We start from the raw sequence: 24,403 nt of genomic DNA on the forward strand, positions 1-24,403 counted from the left end.
ATATTATTGTTTTTTCTAAGTCGTTTTGCCCATGCATTATTTTGCAGGATAGACATAAATTTTATATGTTTCTATTGTGATGAAAAGATTAATGACTTCTAAATTATAGTTAAACATTGCATGTCTGAACACAAGGATAGTGAAATAAAATACAGAAAGCTAACTGTAAATGGATCCAGCTATAAATACTTTAACCCCGCCGCACGTTTTGCGCCTGTCCCAACTCAAGAATTTCTGGCCTCTGTATGTCTTGTTTCGTTTGCACTTTTATTTTACTTTTGTGTTTTTGGAGTATATATACATAGGAGCAACTACTTCGCTGTACCTATATATAATGTTGTTTTGGAGACAGCTGCAGTCTGCCTGTTTGCAGATGAGGTTTTCCTCGTCGTTCTTTGAAGACCAATTGCTGGTCTTGAGCTGACAATTTTCATTCCGGTAGAGTTGTTGTCTTTTTGACATACTCACCATATCCATTCTCTTAATATGTTTATATTCTGTATACTGTACATCAAATCTGCAGGTTAGAAAATTTCTTCATTTTTATTTTCTAGATAGTTGAGGCCAGAGTAATATGTTCCGTAAGAGGATTGGTAGTACATTTTCCAGATCCAGCTATTAAGCGTTGAATTCAATACATAAACGTGAAGATCGCAATCACCGTCTTTTGTATCTACAAAAGAGTATAGAGGAGATTTATGGTGTTCAACTATCTCTCTTTAGAGAATTCTGGTAGAAGTGTCTTATTGTTGCTGTCATTTTCAATATCTGCATTACTAAACATTTGATGTTATGAGTCTTGCAGATAAAAAAAAGTAATATTGTTTTGGGCTTTGTCTGCTGGTACAACAACATACGTGTCATGTATTGTAGACAATATTTTGGCTACTATTTGATGTACACTTATTGACCTACTTCGAACTCTAATACGCTCCATAAGTAAACATGCACCTCACAGCTTTGGCTAGAAAGTAACTGATATAGAATGAAGGCTACGTATTTAAATTCACTCGCTATACTAAAGTCAGTGGGATATTCTATTCTTAGCTACGTGTGGTCCTCTTCAGTAAATCGTGCTACGCTTATTGACTGCACCTCAGACCGCACAGTAGAAAGTGTAATTTACTAACAAGTCTAGATTTTTTGGGGGTCGATATAAAGATGAGACGAATTGATCTAATTTTATACCAGAATACAATGCAATCCACACTTCCGGTTGTTATTTCGGTGAACACGGCCACCATTGAGCAAGGAAACTACGTTTAAACAAAAAAAATTGTTCATTAAGGCTTTTGAGACTTGATATAAATAACCCCTTAGTAGTAACTACAGGAACAATATGCCCAAGAATAAAGGTACTAAAACAAAACTGTTTTACCAAGGGTAAACTGTAAATATAACGCCGTATTTCTAACACATGTTCACCGAAAAAGACGAGTTGTTGTGAAATGCATGTTATTTTTAACACCTTATTTCAATATTACCTTGCTCCAACTTACTTTAATATGAGCCAGGTGTAACCGTTTAGAGGAAAATGTTGAATTATGTACAGACTTCTTGATGGTTCTTGTCTCCCTCCTTTGCGCTTCTTAAAACTTCTTGTCGCTAATTAGCAGTACCTGTAATATGAGGAATGTGAAACCTTAAATGCTCCTGATAAAACTGGTGAAATGTGTTTTGATATGCAGTTTTTATTGTCCTTGTGCATTCTCCGACAGATTCCTATACAAAATATGACTTATTTTATCTAAATGAAGCATTTTACAGAACCAAAATTGGATATGAAATAACAAAGTTATAAAGATTTGAAAATTGGTATTATAATCATGAAATTGTCAATTGTTTACTTAGTTTTTTATTTTCCAACTAATTTGACACTTAATGATATGCAAATAAAATATGTGAATATGACATCACTAATGAGATTGGCGAACTCTCCTATTGTCATGGTCTGAAATATGTATGAGCCGAAATGTCCAGCTTTGGTAAAGAACTGTAGGTTAAAAAGTCTTTGAGTCAGATTGTCCAGTATTAATTACGTAATTTTCCCAAACATTTGGGTGCCATGTTTTGATCATCCCAACTTGGCAAAACCTCAGATTTGATTTGTGTTTAATCGTTGAAGCCAGTTTATGTTTCCTAGACTGGTGTGATCATCAATCACATTTACCAGGTATACGAAAACAAAGCTGCCATTATACTTTTTTTAAGCTCCTGATTTTACATGCACAAACCAGATATTGATGCTTTTTCTGCCCATAAGTACAATGTAAGCAGGACCCAGTTCATGATACAGCCATTTAGGCTCCCTTTGGGAGTGTAAAACTTAGTGTTCATAGAGTGGCAAGTTGAATAAAAAAAAAGAGTCTGAATTTAATTAATTAATGTGAGGAAGATTCTCTCTTAAATAAAGTGTATTCCTGTCATTTACCGGCAGTCCTTGACGTTAGCCACTAGCCCGAAGCCCGGGGCTAGTTAAATCAGCCTCGGGCTAGTACAGTTTAAATGTCCGTAGCCCGACCATGCCAGTCAGATTCGAGTTGTGAAGGTGTAAGATTAAAGTGTTTCAATGAACTACAGTACGTTGTTGTGTTTACATTCTGTCAGAAATATAATTACAAAGTTACGACAATGTCACTATTGGTTATTTTTGTCATTATTTACTTTCGCGACCTTTTGTCCTTTCGTGTCAAATCATTCCGAGTTAAACCTGACGATATCTGAAAACCTGGCGTTAATTAAAAACAGTAATATGCCGCAACGTTTATTTTATGTTAGAGTTACTATAAAAATGATGATTAAAAGTAAAACTAAATAAAAACTAATCGATTTATATAATGAAATCTTTCACAAATACTTGTAGGACAACATAATATTTAGTTGTCAAATTAAAATTGCCGTGGTTCTTATTTTGATTTGAGGGTCGTTGTTGTCCGTCAATAGTTTTCGGTATTGAAATTTTAGCGATGTCAATTGAACTCCTCGGATAATTTGCATGTCATTTTTCATTGATAAATTCTTTATTTTTTTTCTGAATTTTTCGGGCTATTAGTTGTGAGTTCAGGCTACCAAAAATTCAAACTTGCTAGCCCAAAGGGCTACTGGACAAAAAATTTGATGACAAGGACTGTTTACCGGTACCACCTTGTTAAATTTGACTTAAGATATTTTTATCTGTAGGGCTGGCAAAAGATATTCCAATTAGGGTTCTTGATCAGGTGTGTACAGTACACTTAGGGACAGTCGTTTCTACAACACTTGAAGTCAGAGTTTTAAATTTGTGTTTGTCAATGAAACACTGTGTCAGTCAGATTTTTTCTGGGTGAATATGAATGTTACACCCACCCAGATTGGACATTGTATATTCCAGTTGTTAATTGTGTATGGTGAATCACTGACCTGGGCGTGAATTTCACCCAGCATGTTTATCTTATTGATCTCTGCTGACAATATGGACTTGAGCTTTCTGGTCCCTGACTTCCAAAATTCAATGGGGAAAATCACAACAGGGGAGTTCAGAGGACTTGTAAAAATTCTCAATCCAATTGCCTAAGTCTACATTAGTAATATGATTCAGTTGTTGATTTGTCTAGCTTCAATCCAAGCCCTTCGGCACAATAATACAGTGGTTTAGATGATTAGCATTTTAACAATTAACAAATATAATTTGAAAAGATAATGAGAAAATCTTAACATAGATATTTATTATTCAGTGGTTGGGAAAGAAATTTTGAGAAGGGGCCATTTTCAGGCTATTTCAAGGATTCTCAAAATTTTAATGGGCCCTTTATTAACAAATCATAACAATTTCAGTGATTTTGTTACCCTTTTATTGCAGCCAAATTTTTGCTGTTTCCCCTAGAGTCTTTTCGTAAAATGTTGACAGATTTTTCCTAAGAGAAAAAATTCCCAATTGTGAAGCATACTTTATTCAAAGTCAGGTAAATAAGCTGGTAAAATGTTCCTCAATACAATAATTCTATGTCCTGATACATTATTTACTTCAATTAAGGAAGAAGAAAAGGAGGAAGTAAATGTTCAATTGTAAATGCCGGAATGTCAGTTCATAAATCTGGATCGGCACTTAACGCATTTCTGTGTTTCTTTCCCCTTTTAGTTAACAAATTTCCTCTTTGTTTATTTTGGAAATGTTGCATAACTCAAAATATTATTCCAAAAAACTTACAAAGAAAGATGACAAAAGATTGACCCATGGCCACCTGCCTTCTCAACCCATGATCATTGATAAATACTTCATAACTTTTCCGTATTGAGTTATAATTAATTGACCAGACACACATTGGAGACATTGTATACAATATGTTTTTTTTTAATTTCTAAAAGTAGACAACTTTATGCGAGGTTCGTCAAGGGATTGTTTTTATACAGGAGTAAACATCGGTTGGCATCAATTAAAGTTAAAAACTATTTACCAAAACTTATCATTAAAATAAAGATATATATGTAGGTTGTATTTGAAACATACTTTAAAGAAGAATTTTCTCAAAGTAAACTGGAAGCATTTTTAACTTTAGAAAATGACTGGCCGAAGAAGACTTAACAATGTCGCCATCTCATCTTTGTTTGGACAACTTACTGTAACTTATAATTGACATTTAAAAAAAATTCTTTCCAATTGTGATAAAATCAGGCATTCTTTGCTGAACCCATAACTTTTTGACCATTGATTTGATAAAATTACAAATATTTAGAAAATCTTTTGCCTCTTCTCACAGATGAAAATATCTTAATCAAATTTAGCAAAAGTAGTAAAGGACATTAAATCCATTTTATTTAAAAGGAAACTTACTTTATGCTTTACTTGTGCAGCACTTAAGGTTAATGCCTTCCTCATGTTACCGGTATATATTGCTTGAGCAAGATCATTGAATGTATATGTTGTAGTCAAATTTAGGGTCAGGTGTGAACTTTAAAAGTATAATTTGAAGGTTTTTCTAAGGATAAAACTTGCAATTTTCATGTGCATTTCGGAGTATTTTCATTTTTCCTAAGGTAATGACAAACTGTGGCCATATTGAATGAAGATGACTTGAAAAGTTGTCAAGTTCTATAAATAGAAATAATATCCCAATAATTTTTTAAGCATACATGTATATAGGCAATCATCCAGTGTTGAAGATACCGGATCAGAAATATGAGTTTGGATGTTTTACTAAAGACAATAAGAAATTCATTTTCAAGGGGCTCGTTTTTGAGTTGAGAAAACAATTAACTTCCATGATTCATTGAGACCCCAGTATATGGACTTAATTAAAATGTAAAAAGTAGAAAAATGTACTATACAAAACAAGGCAAATAGTTTTTCCTATAATCATCTTATTTTCAAGGTCCCATAAGAGCTAGAGTTATTATAATGTTAAGATTTCATACACACATACATATATACATGTAAATAAATGTACATTTTACATGTAGAAGGTTAAATAGGTACAGGCTATAGTACAAAACAATCTACATGAATGTTTCTCTAGACTTTTGTGATTAAATTCTTCCTGTTTTTTTTTTTAATATTATTTGTGCAGACTGTGACTTCATTTTGCAGGAAAGGGAGGTAAAAATAGGAGAAGAGGAAAGAATGAGAATGAAAATGAAAAAAGAGAATTGGTATTTAAAGAAGATGGACAAGGTAAGAAACAATATTGTACACCAAATTTTATTGTAGTGTGATATTTTATCCAATGTGGTTTTCGTTGTCTTTAAAACTTTATCACTCTTTCTTTACTGTTCATTTACACTGAAGATGTGTGCATATTATCAATGATAAAACTATATTTTTCTATCTTTTTTTGTTTATTAATCCTTAGAAGTGTAATTTTTTAAATTTTCTTTCTGCAGAACTTCCCTTTAAGGCTGTGTTTGTTGACTTCTGAATGCTTTCCAGTTTGGCTGATAACTATCAATAGGGACCATAACAAGAATTTTATATTCACTTACACACATTTTGCTGTTGGGCAGACGTTTTTCTCCCTAAAATAATGTCTGTTAGACACAATACAAAGATCTTAGAACATGTCTCGGTGCTCGAAAACAAATCACTACGTTAGCTGAGTTCATATTTACTTGGGGACACTGTTACTAATGACAGGTAAATCAATCACCAGAAGCATGTGGACTTCGGGTAAATTTCTGTTAGAAGAAAGCAATGGCATTTGTAAATATTAGAAAAAACTAATGAAATACATTATTATGGGTTTAAGACAATAGAAATTAGGTCATTATGTAAATAACCCCTTCCAACGTAGTATCATTTGGATTGCAGAGTACGCTCAAGTGACAAAGATGCTTGGAAATGGACGATTAGAGGCTATGTGTTTTGATGGTGTCAAAAGATTGTGTCACATACGAGGAAAATTGAGGAAGAAGGTATTGATGCAGAGTTTATTGAAATGGGTTGTCAGGTTGCAATTTTACTTGTTGAAAAAAGAGTTAGACCTAGGATAAGGGACATAACTCTTGAAATCAGTGATATGTTTGTGGTCTCACTAACCACTTCCGGGTCAAATGGCCACCCCCCTATGTAGTACCAAAAACACACTGAACCTAGACATATGCATTGTAAGTGCATTATTTGTGTGTATTATGATTAAAAGTAGTCAAAATAAAGCTGAGAATGTGTACTTTAAAATCATATATGTAATTAACTACAAAAGTGTATGAATATTGTTTACATGTGTGAGTAATTTGCCTCCATGCTGTCAGTTAGCAGAACAGGTAAAAATGTGGATTTTCAGTATTATTTATTCAAGTAAATTTTGTGAAGAATTTCTACTATGATCGTACCATTAGCATAATGATTTTGGAAGCCTTATTTTCCAAGCTTCGCAACGGTATGCAGCTTTAAGATGTCATTTGTCCTGGAAATTCACAGTGAGACTTTGAAAATTACTTTTTTAACATGTAAAGTAATGGAAACGTTAGAAGTGGTTAGTGAGACCTGTATTGTATTCAACTGTACAAAGCCTATCGAGCTTTCAGTTGAAACAGAATGAAATCAATCCAAGTTACTTTGATTCTTTCATGAGATTGATGTAAAATGCTGAATATAAATGATTTATAAGAGTTGTTTCTGAAATAAAACAGAATGTTGGTCATTGTTAGGAACTAGTTTGCTAAATTCTGTTTGTGTCAGTGTCAGGCATAACTACTTACTATCTTAGTCTTTCGTTTGACTTTTAATAACCAAGCTTTAAGAAACTTTTCTTTATTAGTCCCCTCCTTAATGAAGTTCTAAAAGAATTGCACAATTTAATGAGGATATCATCCATTTGCTCTGGTTTCCATTACACTGCTATAATTAACATTCTACAGTGGATTTCAACCACCAAACTTGGAACATTGAAATACTTTGTCATGAGGAAAATCTAGAGCCCTTAAAGTTTTTCAGTAAGCACATACTACATTGTATTAGACTTTCATTGTTCATGTAAACATAGGCAGAGTTTGTAGTTGCTTAGAATTATTTGTTTCAAAATGCAAAAATACAGGTTTACCTTCTGATTTTCAAGTCTCCTTGTTAGAAGCAACTTGTTCTCTTTCCTTATCTTGTAAATTCTTTGTTGTTCATTTTTTATAGGACTGTTAAAAAATTGCAGTTGTATAATGGTGTTGCGTTGTTGTCATCCATAGACACTTTGTTATTGTGCAATAACTTGAATATTAATTGGTTGATCTTTATAAATTTTTATAACAAGGTTCCAAATCACAAAAGGAAGGTTTGTATTTATATTAGGGTTATGGTCCCAACTCTTTTAGAAAAAGGGGCCAAAAACAAGCATTTCATAGAATTTAACAATATAACTCCTGTATTAGCATAGGAATGTCCATTAAGTAATTCCACAATTTTCTATGCTTCAAGGGTGAGACTGGTATTGACTTTAGGGTTTAGGACTTGATCTTTTTAAAAATTACGGTCCAAAAAGGGGACCAGAAGCATGCACTTTCCTAATGTCCAAACAATTACTGACTATTAGTGAATGGATTGCTTTGAAAATGTGTAACAAGGTGCTATACCACCAAAGGAAGGCTGAGGTTGATTTTGGGAGTCAAGACAAACTTTTTTTTGGAATTAGGGGCCAAAAAAGGGCTTGAAACAGGCATTTTTCTTATGTTTGGACAGTAACTTGAGTAAAAATAAATGGATCTCATATAAATTTAGCTATAAGGTGCCATACCACTAAAAAAACACTGGGAATGATTTTTGGGGCTGTGACTTGAGCCAAGTAAAAATGAAGGAGCAAGAAACAAGTTTTTTATTTTTTTTTTATCTCTGGATTATAATTTGAGTAAATAAGAATGAATTCTTTGAAATTGTACCACAAGTGCCAACCCCCCAATGGAAGGTATAGATTATATTGGAGGTTTCGAATTCAACCATTGAGGAATGAGGGGCCAAAAAGGTGACAGCTTCAGTCCTGGTCTAATTCTTATCCTGTGTCAAATATTTAATCATAATCAAAATCTGAAGCTGTATCAAGTTTGAATGGTGTATCCATACTTGCCCCTGACTTGAACCGTTCTTGGTTTTGACATCTGTGGTTGTATTTAGCTGTGTCTTGCGAAGCATTTTATTTTCTTAAAAAATTTATGTAAAGCAACAACATCGATGGTATTTACCAATACTATTTATATTTTTAGCACTCCATTGTATATGTTCTAATTTTGTGGAATAAATTTCCTGGAATTACTAGGGAGTTGTTCAACTTTGAGACAATTTAGTATTCCTATTACATGTAAATGGGTACATACTATTCAAAGACGATGATGTGTGTTACATTGACACAAATCTTTTATTTTAGGTTTGGATAAATGGTGGTGATATTATCTTACTCGGTTTGAGAGATTATCAAGATACAAAAGCTGATGTAATATTAAAATATACACCTGATGAAGCTAGGAATCTGAAAGCTTATGGTGAACTGCCTGAATCAGGTTTGTCCTCAGTTCTGTTAAAAGTACTATTTTCAAGCCTGACTATCATAATACTGGTTTACAATTTTTTCTGGTCCTTAGTTAACTCCAGAGAAGAAAGATCTCAATACAGCGCAGTAGCTTCACTCAAATTTTGGTGTTTCATGTCTTTCTCTCTGAGCAGAACTATTGAAAATAACATTTTTAGATATGGCCCCAATAAATTCAGTCATATAATGGTATCATGCTGTCATAGGCTTGCCATTTTCCTTATACATTTCACTTCTGTATGATGACTTGAGTGTAAGTGTACAGAAATGTGGAATTGTACCACAAGGTGCCATGCCTCAAAAGGTTTGAATTAATTTGGAAGGGGTTGGAAGTTGAGAATTAAGAAATAAAGAACCAAAAAACAAGCATTTCCTGACAATGCTTTGACTACAAGTAAAATATCTCTTTGAAATTGTTTTACAAAAGGAAGGCTGGGAATAATTTCTGGAGTTGTGATGTGAACCAATTAGTAATTATGGGTCAAAAGAGGAACAGAAACAAGCATTTTCCTCATGTTTGGAAAATTACTTGTCTATGTCTATACCATGTAAGTGAATGGATCTTTCTGAATGCCTTGTGGTACCAAAAAAGCTGAGATTGACTTTGGGGGATATGACTTGAACTACTTAGAAATAAGAGGCCCAAAAGGGACTGCTTTGATTCTGGTAAAATTCTTATACAGTGTCAATTATTTAATCACTATCAAAATCCAGAGCTGAACAAGTTTTGCATTCATTATAATTGTTCATGGGTAAACTTCTGTGGTCAAATTACTGTATTTTCTGGACTATATGTCAATGTTTTTTTCAGCAAAGTGTCAGCCTCAACTTATCGTCCACTTCAACTTCTATAAAGATTTATCAAGAAGAAATGTTCATCTACAATGCATTTCACTAGATTTGTTTAGTTCACTTTTGATTGCTTGAATTCAAAATTTTTGGTATACTGCAGTCAACAAAAGCCGTTCACTCAAACAGTCAAATCGGCTATCAAACTCAAGGTTATTGATTAGTGCCACTATCCTTATGAATGAATACGCTGATGTTAATAAAAACTTTGAAACTTTGAAACCGTTAAAATATGTAAACAAACTCTAGAAGATACATTAACAAAACTCTTTTTTAACTGGTAGGACATTATCAATTGGTCCGGAGTTATCAGTCCTTTAATAAGCATATACCCATTTATGGTATGTTGTAACACATTCGTACATGGCTCAAATTACAATCAGTTAAGGTCTTATCTAAATGGCTAATTGATCCTCGACTTATCTGCCAAATTCGACTTATCTATTTATTTTTTTTTGGTCGTTTTGGTCAAAATTAGGCAATTTGACTTATACTCCTCATGGACTTTTAGTCTGGAAAATATGGTAAGCTTATTTGCTGTAGCCTGTGTAGACCTGCAACGATACACCTATGTCTTGAACAGTCTTCACGGTTAAGCAGTAATCCGAGGCCCAAGGTTTGTCAAAATGGAGGTTGGCCTGTAAAATACACTACTACAGACCATTAGTTCATGTATAAAATTTCTGAAAAATGCATTACTGGTCTGTTAACTGGAAAGTTAATTGAGAAGACTGAGACATCACGATACAATACATATGGCAAAACAAGGGTGATGATATGATAAATTTCAATAAGCTACACAATAGCATGTTGTCCTGAATATTATTTCCTTCAATTTGGAATAAAAAATACTCTGCAGGTTTAAAAATGATAAATTTTGTTGTAGCCAGGTTTCTTTATTAGAGTTACTTTGGTCTTATCAAAGATTAATAGATAATTCCTCACAAGACATGACCTACTTTACAATTTGCACAGTAATTTCATCAATTGTTAAAAAAAAAGTTGTATTTTGGCCGGTATTGTGATACATGGATATTGTGATAAATTGTATCATCCTTAGCCCTGTGAAACATTTGATTTGTAATTTTTATGTTCCATTTTTTTCAGCGAGAATCAATGATGCTGCATTTGATGAGGAACAAGGAGGGGACAACATTATTTTCGATGATGTTGATGATGATGATGAAGACATTGATGATGTAAGTGTTTTTAGCTGTTAATTAATGCGAAAGACCTTCTAGATTGATTATTAGTCATTTATTACTGGTGGTAATTACTTCATCGTTGACCATTTTATGAAGTTGAGGTTCACACAAATGTTATAAAATATCAACTGTTTTCTGTCTATCTTTAGAAGATTATTAAACATATCAATCTCCTCTGTAGACCTTGAACTGCTTCTTTATTTATTTTATATCAATCCATAAACTTAAGGAGGTAAACTTAGGGTAAGGGACATAACTCATGAAATTAGTGATATGTTTCTATCATATTCAATTTCACTAAGCCTCTGAAACTTTTGTTTGAAGCAGAATAAAATGAATTCAAGTTAATCAGATGCTTACATAAGATTGATGTAAAATGCTGAATACAAACGTTTGAGAGTTGTGTCCCTTACCCTAGGTGTACCTCCTTAAAGACACTCTAGGCAGGATGAAAAATTTCCAAAACATGAGCATCACTCATCACAAGGAGCTTATTACTGTACCAATATGAATAAAAAGGAGGGTGTACTGTGTGTGTCTGAGGTGTAAAAGCTTTGAAATAGTGAATATTCCCTCTGCACTGAAGATAGTAAATAAATGTCTAATGTTTACCTCCTGGTAAGCAAGTTTTTAAATTAAAATTTTTGTTTGTTGTTTCTAATGTGTATTTTGATAAATATGCTTCTTACATTGTAACGAATGTTATCAGTACAATTAATCCTTTATGTTGTCTGATGCCCTGTAAGCTTTCTTTGGTATATGTCATTTGCTCCAATCATTTTGAACTTGTTTTCTCTTTTCAGTTATGAAGTGGAATCCTAACTACCAATATTTTCAAATTAATGTGACTGTGATTACATGACCTCATTTTAATATTCATTGTGCTCTCATGAATATTCATACCAGATATTTGTATTAATATTGTTAGGTAATGAATATTCATGTCAGTGGAGTGTCATTTTTCATGAACAGATGCAACAGTTGATGATGTCAGAAAAAAAATCCTAAGTTAGTGGACAGATATTTCTTCCTCTACAATAAAGTACCATGTCAATGTTTTGTATATATCAACATTTTGTTGTGTATTGTAATTGTATTAGGATACATGTATTTAACTCCTCATACATGATATTTTCTTTCTTTAAATTTTTAACTACTTTAATTTGTTAATTCACATGCATGGTTATAATGGTGTTAATACATTTTGGCAGGGGACAAATTTCTGTTGTACATGTATATACATTATGGGTACAAAGGGGTACATATAGAAATTTGTTTATAGTAATAATCTCTTGAGTAGGAAAGTAAAAGAAACTTTTTTTCCTTGCAAAGTGATAGATTTAAACATAAAAATAGACTGAAACATCTTGATTTTGTTGTTGTTTGTTTAGATCAGTGATAAAATTCTTCATTAAGTTAAACATTACGAGCAAAGTCTTTTTTTTACTTCCATGTTAAATCAGTTAATTAGTCTTTGGAATTTTCTTCTAACATATATTGCTATTTTCTTCATCCTTCATGGAATTAAATTGTTTCTGATATTTACTTAAAATCGTAAAAATCTGTTTCAGTTACTTCTTTCATCTTGAAAAAAATTACATACTGGAAAAAATTCCGCTATGATAATTTAGATTTTTTAACAGTATGATTAACTCTGAGTTACCTGTAGATTGCTATTTTATCTGTTATATTTTTGTACATATTCATTGTAGTGTCTCATGCTTTGCTTGTTCATTGTACATGTATGTTTGTGTTCATCATTTGATATTTACATGTATGTTGTACATGTAATTACTAATTGAAGGGATGGGATTTGTATGAATTATAAGTTAAGGGTTGGTATGTTATAATTAGAAAATTATTGTGGATAGTACATATATCAATTACTTTGGAAATAATCAAAAAATAGTTAAAATTGGTTTTTCATTGCATTTATCCATTTGTGGTTTACCCTTTATCCAAAAATTGATTGAACTTTGGACATTTTTGAAGTAATTTCTTTTGTTGTAATATAATGGCTATATATGAGAGTACATGAGTGCTAAATAAAATTTCTTTTCAAATATACTAGTGTTTACTTTAAATTTACTTCAGGAAAACAGGAGGATAATCAGTACAGTATACTTGGTACGATAAATTGTACTGGTTAATCTGCAGAAATGTGAAAGGTATCGACTTGTTTAGTCTTGGGAAATATTTACAGTTCATTCTTTATTGCTTTGTACCACTTTATGACATACCATAGGAGACATTATGAAGAAAAGAGTTAAATTACATCTGTCTTCATTTCTCTTAAGTTTTTGTGTTATGAAATTTTGGTTGATGTTTTATCCTTGTTGATGTAAGTGTTTGTTATGATATAAGATTAAGCTCAGAAGCTGATGTGAAAATTGTATCCCCTTATTTTGTATCTATTCAATACTTAACATTTAGTTAAATACACACATTTAACAAATGGTTCTTAATCAAGGTGAAAATGTCACAAAGTATGAGGACTATTGTATCACCAATTACTCATTTGTAACAACTTAGAGGCAAGGCTAAGTAGAGACTTAAAACATTTGATTTTTAATTTTTCGTCAACATTTTTACAAGAAACACCTGTAATTTAACTATAATTCAATATTGTTCATCTGAAAATATCACAAAGTTGTCACTATGGCGACATTAAATGTTTTGTGACTAAGCCAGTTCCATATACAGAAAGCTTCCAATTACCACCACATACCTGGTGATTATTACCTTGACATGGTGTGTTACATTGCTTCTCACTTGCTTTACCATGCTTGTTGTAGTTGTTACCACAGAAACATTCTTTATAATACTAAAACAAATACAAATATAATGATACTAGTAAATCAATATCTGTGATTTTTATTTGTGTTACAAATGTAGTCCAACTGACACTCTATCAACTCTGGGCACAATCTAATGAAATTTAGATAAGATAAGTGTTTGGGCTAACTGGTCTTCCTAAACCACTTGTTATACATGGTCTACTGGCCTTCCTAAACTATTTGTTATACATGGGCTAACTGGTCTTCCTAAACTATTTGTTACCAATGTTCTCAACACATTACTTAAAATGATGAATTGACATTTCAGAAAGGTCTTTGAAGGAGAGCTCAACTTTTACCTTTGTCGCCAAAGACAAAAAAAGGTCTAGAAGTTTGGTCACTCCGTGTGTCCATCCTTCTGTAACACTTCAGCTAGTCTTTGCAACTCTTCTGAAACTACTTAACTTCCTGAAACTTGGTATGTAGCAAAAACACCATTTGTAGTTATGCATATTATCAAGAATTTTTTATGGGAGCTATACCCCTTTTAACTTGGAAATTTGCCATAAATCATGAATGGGCTTGTCATCACAACTCCTCTGAAACTACCCAACAGAACTCATAGAATTGGGTAAGTAGCAAGAACACCATATGTAGTGCATATTATCAAGGAATTTTGATTCTCTAATCTTGGGGGAGTTATGCCCCTTTAAATTCAGAAATTTTCCATAAATCATTATGTATCAGCTTGTCTTTGCAACTCCTCTAAAAGTACCCCGCAGAATTTCATAAGGTATGTTACAAGAACATCATATGTTGTGCATGATATCAGGAATTTTTTCTGTAATTTTTATGGAAATCAATGACTGTTGTTCTGTATATCCGTCTGTAACACTTCTTTCCTCAGCAGCTATAAATCCCAGCTGCAGTAAAATGCAGGCCCAGACATACTCCAGCAATGCTAGAGGTTGTTTGGCAAGCTATTTTCTGACTTGGTGCCATCCACTAACCTCTAGCATCTGACATGTTGAAAGCCACTGCTAATGTGAATTAGCTAAATATGTGTTTTAATATATTTTAAGTCTTTTATTTGCATAAAATAAGTTTAACCTACCTGAAATCGAGCGATAAAAATCCTAAATATTTGTTTAATACCAAGAAAACATTTGTAATGAAGACAGTTGTCAAAATGACCGGCCATTTTGAATTAGGTCACTAATTTTACAGAATACAATATGTTTTTGACAAAAAGAACTAAAAGTTGGTACAGGCAATTCTTTGGTTAATTTGATATGTTTCTTTAGCAAATTATAAAATCCGTAATTTTATCAAATGGAATTACACACTCAAAAAGCTAAAAACCAAATATGATGTTCAATTTCACTGCTTTTACAAATGATTTCCAGGATTGCTGGATTTTCTCATCAGGTAAGTCATTTGTTTTTCTTCAGTTTAGTCATCTTCTGCCGTGTTATGATGAAAAAACTATATAAAATGTTTCAAATGGCAAATAATTAACTATAATTCTGCCGACTTCAAAGAACGGCAGAATGAGCATTATGTAATATGGCGCTCTGTAGTAAGAGGTTGGGGTATGGAGGAACGGAATTCCAACCTCTTACATTGTAGGAGTAGTCCAGACATGAATTAGTATAGCTTGTTACTTTTGCAGAACAGTGTTCCATTTTCACATACATTCGTCCAAAATAAGTGTACCCAAGACCATTCTATTTTACAATCGATTGGGTTTTAATCATTTTGAATGCAGATTTATTCATGTTGTCACAAAAAATGTTATTTTGTGAAAAGCAGATTCCTTCGTTACTTTTTGAAGAGTTAACACAGAATATATAATCTTCTAAATATTTGGCATTATTGTGATAAAATAAGCATTCAAGAAATCAGTAAAGACAGGAAGATTTTAATTTATTGAGATTGGTACTGGTAATAGAAGAAAGATTTTGAACGTTTGAGTAGTGATTCTCCTTGTGATGGAATTTTTGTTTACATTTAAATTTGAAATTTAGGACAATGGCTGGAAAATACTTTTAACTTCTCCTTTGCATTGTAACAAGGTAGGTAGAGCCAAATTAAGAAGTAATTTATGGTATACCAGCAATTGAAAATGGTCTATTACCTCCAATCCTGCATACAAGTACCCTTTTCTTTCACAAGCTTCAACACACATCTCTATTGTCATTTTCTTAGTGTTAAGTACATAGTCTGGCAATGCTCTGCTTCTTTCATCATAGTAACAACCAATGTATCCTACAATTGAGATCAAGTGGCTTTGACAATTGGAAATTTTTTGTTTTTGTTTTAGGAGGAACAAGACAATTTAACAAAGGTCATTGTACTTGAAATTCCTTCAAATCCCATAGATTTGTTAATGAAACTTTTAATACTCTTAGATTTCACATAAGCTACTGACATTGTGATAATATTATGCCTGACATTTGGTTTCCATTTTATAATAAACTATTAAGATAGATGTTCAAACAGATTTAGATCCTTAGCATTGCTCTTAGTTTACTCTTTATAAACACTTTTTGAGGATTATGTGATATCATAACTAAAAGTCATAATATGCAATTAGATAAAAACTCCTTATTCTGAAATCTTACAAAACAAATACTACTGGGTAGATTAGAAAATTTTGTACAGAGCTTGATTTTTATACCCCCTGAGAACAAAGTTTGGGATATACAGGAGTTAACCTGTCACACATCTTGAAGACAATTCCTCCCTCAAAATATTAATGTATATATATATATATTATTTTAATTAATGAACTGCATTTTGCATATTGAAAAAACATGATAAATTTGCATCTTCATATCATTTTTGATTTCAGAACATGGAGAACTGGGGCCCATGATCATATAAATTTCATGCTCATCCTGAACTGTCATGACATGTGTTCAAGTTGCATGACCCTTTTACACTTACTATCAGATTTTCCATATACGTGTATAGTGTGCTGGGCAGAGTTTCATACGAAAACCTTAAACTAAAACTTTCCGAAAACCTTCAATTTCAATTGATCTGAGTTGAGGATGAATTTAAGGAAGACCTCAATTTGAAACCAGAATCTAGTACCTTTTTTTCCTTTGATTTCATTGGACTGGAGTTCAACTGCTGAAGGAGCCTGAGTAACACTGTCAGTGGTTCCTTTTACACTTTGTAATTCTTTTGAATGGCTTACTTTCCCTAAATAATAACAATGTACAAATATTGAAGGAAGAAACCTTCATTCAGTCCTAAGTAAACTATTTTATGAAACAATGTCTAGATGTGTGGAGGAAAGTGTATGTGTATCAAATTCTTTTCATGCAAATTTTCTTCCCAAAATAATCTGATGCCAATATTGATTATATTTATTCCTCAATAAAAGTGTGAAACAATGTGAATCATATTCAGTTATGATGATAATACCAAACCAAGTAACAAAACTTGAATATCCATTCACAGACGCTTAATGTATTTCGGATCAAGAAATTGGATCAATGAAAAAATTAAGGCAAAACAATAAAGGTCTGAGCTGTATAAATAAAAAGAAGCCGAAATTTTGTTTAGGTACATGCACAGGTTCATATTTACGTTTAGTTTAACTAAACGGGTTAAAGGTCCAAGACCTATGTAAATGAAATTTCAAAGGTCCCAGATATTTGACTGTCACCAATTTAAATCCCTGTGTGCAGTTCATTATTTCCAAGCAAAGCAAGGATCAAGTATATAACACTAAGACTTTTTTTTAGATCAAACCTGTTTCATAAACAGAAAGCTTCCATATACCACCACACTTCTGCCTTTTATTTCCAAGGCAGGGTGTATTGCATTGGTTGTCTTCTTCTAAGCCATACTTATTGTACTGGTTCCCACAGAAACACTCAGAATAGTACTGAAATAAAATTCATAACCATGACAGATTGATGTAACCAAGGGATAAATATATATTTAAATTTTATTGCTATAAAATGTCCCATAACTTACATCATTGACTATGGGGTACTAGAATGACTGACAGAACAAATAACACCAATAGTTCTGTTGTAATTGAATATGGTTCAATTCATACGAGTGTTGACAGGTGTATGCCCCCTGAAATTAGGAAGATATTTTTGGCCATGAAATCTTGACTTTTCACAAATTCTTCAACCCAAAATGTTCTTGCTTCTCTTGGCTTCGCATTTAATGAAACTACCAATAGATTTTTATGGGGTGGGTGAGTTGGTTAAGATCAAATTTAAAATAAAAAAGCATAATAGAAATTTTCAAGAATAAAAGGGCAGGATAGTTCATAAGACAAAATATAAGTTACCTTTTTTTTTATTATATTTTAACAATTACCGTACTTTGCACTGCAGAAAAAAAGGCAGGATAGAAAATTTGATCATAGCCCCACAAAAATCAAATGGTTGCTCCCTAATTCGAATTATGCCCCCTCTTATCTGAAAGCATTGACCCGCCCCTGAATCTATAGTTAAAAAACAATGGAGGGAGTACATTTATTGTTGGCATAAAATATCAAGTAGTCCTTTAAGCTACAATACAATTGCTTTATCTTATCATGAAATATTGTTACAGATTATGTAGTAAAATTACTGTGTATTCTAATTTTTTTCGTTGTAAATAGTATATTTCTAAACTAAGATATAAACACCTATATGAGGTTTGTTGAAGCCAATGTAAGCAAACACTCATGCAATCATTATTGTAAATTACTCCATCAGTGCTAGAGGTTGTCTGGTTGGCTACTTTTACAGAGGAACGGAATTCCAACCGCTTACGTTGTAGGAATATCTAGTATGTGGACTGAGATACCCCCCCCCCCACTGAACCACTCACTCATACTACTATAAGGATGTTTTTAACATCCTTGACTACTTATTTGAGTCTCGCACGTACTGCCTCTCACTCATCAACCAAAATTCTTTTTTTTTTATTCATCTAACTCCTCCTTTCTACATAACAAAGTGAATTAACATATTTAAGCACCATCAGACAGCCAAATTTCTCTTCTTTCCATTAGTTTAACAAAATTTGTGGAAACACTTAGGCATTTGGAGTAAAATGAAAACTATGTACCCCTACCCCACCGAAATATCGCTTAAACTGATATTTTTTGCAATGTCAATTCCCCAAGAGTATGCTTCAGTAAAATGGCTAATTTGGTATTTTATGTTTAGTACCATCACAATAGATACTTCTAGGGTTCTTTTGATGACTTGTGGAGATTTTCATTGTCAGCATTTATCAAAAAAGTATCATGAGTGTCACCGCGATGATTTTTGGGTACCTATAACATGCCAAACGAAACAATTCGAAACGAAACTAAACGAATCGAAACGAAATCTATAAATTGCGAGACGAAACTGTAAAATGTGAAACGAAACGAGACGGAGAAAACAATTGTACGTAAATGTAACTATATACACATATATGTACATAAAATAATCTTAAGATGTATACAGCAATAAATACTCAAAAAGGATTAACCAAGATTACCGTATGTATATGTATGTATGTAAGGATGTACAGTTGTACTACTCTTATTAATGTCCATAGCAGAGCGAATGTCTTCTTCTTCTTTTTCTTCTTCTTCTTCTTCTTCTTCTTCTTCTTCTTCTCATGAAGAGTGTAAATTCAATGTAGTACCCGGACACTGCTAAAAGCCTCGTATTTACAACTTTAAAATCAAATCATGTACATGTTAAAAACATGGCCTCTTGCAGTCTATGGTTGATGAGCGGCAGCTATGGTGTTAGTTAGCTGCCCCTAGAATGCTTCAATGGTACTGGCATGTTTGGCACTGTGGAAGGCTGTACCAGTCCCTGATGGTTCTGGAAAGAACGAGAATATGTAGGTGTCTCGGTTGGTGTGCAATTGTCTATAGTTGCTGTTTCCTAGAGTTCTGGCATCAGCTCAGTGTTGTTAAGTAGGTGCAGTTGGTATATCTATCATGTCGTGGTTGATTTTATGCATCATGACTAGCATGGATCTTAGTTGGCGTTCTTTTAAGTTTCCCATTGTAGCTCCTTTAGCATTAATGTAAAACAGCCAGGAGTTCTGTCGTAGTAATTGCCCTTGACGAATCTTGCTGCATTTCGTTGTACATTCTCTAGTGACTGTATGTGAGACCGTTAATAGGGATTCCAAACTGTGGCTGCATATTCAAGTGTGGGTCTAACCATGGTTCTATAAGCAGAGGCTTTGATATCTGGTTCACATCCACATATATTGCAGCGTAGGAACCCTAGCCCTAAAGTCGTCAGTAATTCTGGATGTTACATGTAAATATCCAAGATCGTTGATAAATAATTGACTGAGTATTCCAAGTGATGATGTTTTTTTTTTAATTTCCATTCGGATCTCTCAAGACTAGCTATTACCGTGGAATTTGGATAGTAACTGGATTAAATATTAGAGCATCATTGAATAAAGCTGCCATTAAAGCCTCAAAAGAACGACCTGTGTAAATACTGAACTTGCAATTTCCAGCTGTTGACATTTGACAGTTCTAACATCGTTGGGAATTTTTCAGACCCTTCTATAAGTTTACGTTAACTTCCCTGTATCAATTTGATCCGATGGAGCAGTGTAGTGAATAGAGTCGTCGCATTCCTAGACGTTGTATATATATATAATCGTCTAAATAAGAGTCAACAATCACTCTTACGGGGTGATTGATCGTTAAGAACGACGCGAAACATAACAATAAATAAAATAAACGTCTAAATATGTTTAACATCACCAGAAGATGATAAAATTTTAATTGAATATTTTGGATAACTGATATCCTTCTTCAGCATAAAACTCATAAAACTATATGAGCATAAAATTCACAAAACTTCACGAGCATAAAACTCACAAAGTTCAAGATCAAAACAGATTCAGAAGCTGAATCGCGTACACTGTGGGTGATTGTACCTTTATCAATTATTTATATATATATACATACGTTAATCTTGGTTAATCCTTTTTTTTAATACTTATCGCTGTATACATCGATTAACTCAAGTACATATATGTGTATATAGTTACATTCATGTACAATTATTTTCTCCATTCCGTTTCGCTTCGTTTCGCGTTTTACAGTTTCGTTTCGCACTTTACAGTTTCGTTTCACAATTTATAGATTTCGTTTCATTTCATTTCGATTTCGTTTCGCATTTTATAGGTACCCATGATTTTTGAAACCATTGGAAAGATGAGATTTTGTGCTACATGATGATACCTATATATATTTAGTTTCTTAACACATGTCATGGGAAGACTTCAACACTCAAATAATTGAGTCACAAAAATCTTTGCTTTTATTGTCAGTGGGGAACAAATATAGGCTTACTAAAAAAGAATCCAAGAATATTCATTTGCGACAAATTGATTCGGTAACAGGAGGTATAAAGGTACATTTCCGGTAGGTTAGACTTCATTTAAGTAAATAAAAGACTTGAAATATTTTTAAAAACACGCTTAGCTAATTCACATTTGCGGTGGCTTTCAACATGCTAGAGGCTAGGATGGCACCAAGTCAGAAAATAGCTGGTCTGACAACCTCTAGCATTGCTACAGTAATGAATGGGGCTTCACGGTGGACCTTCTCAGCCCATGGACTATTCACTCTATCAGCATGATTCATCCTTACAAGCCTGATTTAACAAAGACCTTGATGTGCATGAAAGGAATGAAATCCTTACAACTTAATAAGCAATATTGGTCTAAAACATTTGTAATCAATCCAATATTAATATACTGTTTTTCGTTGCATGAAAATAAACCTAAACTTGTCCACACAAAATCAAAGAAATGTGTCAGAACAGTGTTAATCAAAGTTTGGCTGTGCACGTCATTCCCCAGATAATTACCTCCACACCTGCATAAGAATACCCTTTACTCTCACAATGTATGATGCACATCTCTATGGTTAACTTCTTACTTCCCAGAAACTTGCTGGGTAATGCACGTTCCTTTTTATCATTGAAACAACCAACATATCCTTTAAATAAACAGCAAATGGTATGGAAAAGTGTTTCTAAAGAGAAAGGCTTATTTAAGTTTGGTTTAAAAAATACAACAGCCTTTAAAAGGCAGAAGTTCGTTTGAAGCGAAAAAATAAATATTATTTTGATTATTGTTAACTTTAATATGTTCGTGTATGCCATTAACATTGGGATATGGCTGTTGAAAAAAAAACTACGATTTACATACTTCCCTTGTAAATAATCGGTATATAATGACATTTTGCTGCTATGGTTATATGAACGATGGTTTGTTATAACAGAATTGGCAAGGTAAAATTTGATAAAATAGCTTGATTGATTTGTTCAGCTTCCAGTACTGCTAACTAAAAATTATTTTGTACCTGTTTTTTGCTTGTGAACCAATTCTGTTTTCTTGGAGTTGGGTTGTACCTCTGAAGGCATTACTACATGTGTATCACCAGATTTTACATTCGTGACTGAAATGGTACCATTTTAGCTTGACATATGCAAAGTGAAAAAATTAAAGCATAGTAAAATAGAGATATTAAGAGGGTATTGAAAATTTTGATAAACTAACAAACGAGCTGGTTGGTATAGAGGGGACAAAAAGAATGCATTTTATTTTTTCGTGATTACATCTGGTTGTTAAAAAAAATAGTTCTCCTAACACACTGACGGATCCAGGGGAGTTCAAGGAGTTGGAGTCCCTCTTTCGTTGAAAAAAAACATTATCAATTGTTAATTGTGGGCACAATTTTAATAAAATTGAACAAATGATAGCCTTAAACCCCACCCTCTTCTACAAGTTTCTGGGTCAACCATCCCATTCGAAAATTTCTGGATTCGCCCATTACCCTAATCTTTCAGTTGTTTAGTGGTCCACTGACCATAGTGTGCGATCACACAAAGACTATAGTGGAATTAGAATCTTCGAGATTGTTCCCAAGGAGTTCGAAATGCTGACTTTCATGGAGAATTTTTTCTCAAATCGTTTTTACCACCTTTAGCCATTTGTTCTATTTACTGCAAAACCATTGGATGTTTGGTAGTTAAAAAAGAATGTGAGATAAACAGGGCCGTAACAACCATTGTTGCAACGAAGGCTACTGCCTCCCTACAATTTTGGCAACATTAAAAAAATATATTTTCTAAATTGAACTATTCGAATAAACTGTGAATCATTTATAATATCAAACATAACACAAGTTTTTCGATCACGATGGCGATGCACAGTATGTGTGTCATTTCTGGGTTCATGGTCGACGAAAACAGGTACCTGTCCATAAATTATATTCTTCCTGGGAAAAGTCAGAATGTTGATATCATTTCAAGAGAGCATTTATTTTCCAGGTATGAAATCCAAATTGCAAATTAATATCCATTATCACAAGTTTGATTTATTACTACGCTTTTACATCATCAATTTATATCATTATCTCAATATTTATATCGTTATCATGATATATTTATTTCATTATTTCAATATAATTATTTCGTTATATCGATATAATTGTATTGTTATATCGATATGTCTATTTCGTTATCTCGACATAACGATATAATTATATTGAGATAACGAATTATTAGATCGATATAATGAAATAATATATTGAGATAACAAAATAAGTATATCGTGACAACGATATAAATATCGAGATAACGATAAAAATATATTGAGATAACGACTTAATTATATCGAAATAACAATATTATTTTATTTTTTAGGTCGCCTATGGGCTTCCGTTCTAATACGACCCGTGTTAGCTTTTGGATATAATCAAGTAACCCAAATTACATATTTCTATTTTTCAACAAAAACAAACAAAAACAAACAAAAAACAAAAAAGAAAAAAAAAGAAAAGAAAAAGAGAGTGTTAAAAACAGGATTCATCTCTTAAAATGAAATTGTACATTAATAAAAAACAGTATCGTCATATAATGGTTTTGGGAGGGGGTTCAGACAAACGAGGGTTGTTTTTCGTATGTTTCTCTATAAAGGGGTACACTATTATCACATAATTCCTTTCAATCTAGGACTGTCATTGAGTTTACAACTTAATCGTTTGCAATATCATATTGTGTGCAGCAATTCCAACACCACCGCCAAAAGTTTTCAGAGTACCCCTCCCCCCCCCGGGTCGCCTCCCTTGAGGCATGAATGTCAAATTAAAAACGTCATGGACATGGATATAGTCATAGTTTCGCATTTAAAACAACGTTTACGTATAAAGCAGACGAAAACTCATACGGGGAAACGCAAAAATCTCAATAAAACGTAAAAAAAATCATAAATATGTATTCGCATTGTTTGACCGTAGTGAAAATTTTCACTGACCATCGTGGCATCGGCATGTTCTTACCATTATGATTTTTGTTGACACCATTCGTTGTGTTAAATTTGTGCATCCCATAAACAACCTTTTCCAGTTCTGCGACCCGTTTCTGGAGATCCTTGCAACAATTGGACGTAACATCTTCTCCATTTATCGTTATCTGGCAAGCAACGGCAATATCAAACAAGCATAGTTGATGTAATAATATCAGAAGTAACAACGTCTTCATTATTACTCTTTTTGCACTGGTCGCGGAAGAAATAGTAAATAACGGAA

At 32.9% G+C, this 24,403-nt stretch overlaps 2 protein-coding genes and 1 long non-coding RNA gene across 3 annotated transcripts; 1 reads left to right on the forward strand and 2 right to left on the reverse strand.

Moving 5' to 3' along the window:
• Positions 1–524: 524 nt before the first annotated feature.
• Positions 525–4,032, reverse strand: LOC148614694 (uncharacterized). The gene is made up of 3 exons (XR_015923763.1): positions 3,927–4,032; positions 1,500–1,619; positions 525–673 (listed from the first exon to the last, which is right to left on the reverse strand). It is a non-coding gene; the product is annotated as an uncharacterized LOC148614694 (long non-coding RNA).
• LOC148614695 (eukaryotic translation initiation factor 1A, X-chromosomal-like) lies at positions 1,207–13,097 on the forward strand. Its single transcript, XM_088588999.1, has 6 exons — positions 1,207–1,355; positions 5,564–5,647; positions 6,281–6,384; positions 8,817–8,949; positions 10,935–11,026; positions 11,836–13,097. Exons 1-6 carry the CDS (start codon positions 1,340–1,342, stop codon positions 11,839–11,841), a joined length of 435 nt encoding a protein of 144 aa, XP_088445125.1. The 5' UTR covers positions 1,207–1,339; the 3' UTR covers positions 11,842–13,097.
• Positions 13,098–13,588: 491 nt separating this feature from the next.
• Positions 13,589–24,393, reverse strand: LOC148614696 (uncharacterized). Its single transcript, XM_088588998.1, has 7 exons — positions 24,155–24,393; positions 22,175–22,270; positions 21,678–21,808; positions 17,575–17,710; positions 16,909–17,019; positions 15,947–16,077; positions 13,589–13,856 (listed from the first exon to the last, which is right to left on the reverse strand). The coding sequence occupies exons 1-7, from the start codon at positions 24,354–24,356 to the stop codon at positions 13,689–13,691; spliced, it is 975 nt and encodes a 324-aa protein (XP_088445124.1). The 5' UTR covers positions 24,357–24,393; the 3' UTR covers positions 13,589–13,688.
• Positions 24,394–24,403: the final 10 nt, after the last annotated feature.

This window comes from Perna viridis, chromosome 6 (genome assembly GCF_037379345.1).
Source record: "Perna viridis isolate PV_CMFRI_1.1 ecotype Kerala chromosome 6, ASM3737934v1, whole genome shotgun sequence".
NCBI classification, from domain to species: domain Eukaryota; kingdom Metazoa; phylum Mollusca; class Bivalvia; order Mytilida; family Mytilidae; genus Perna; species Perna viridis.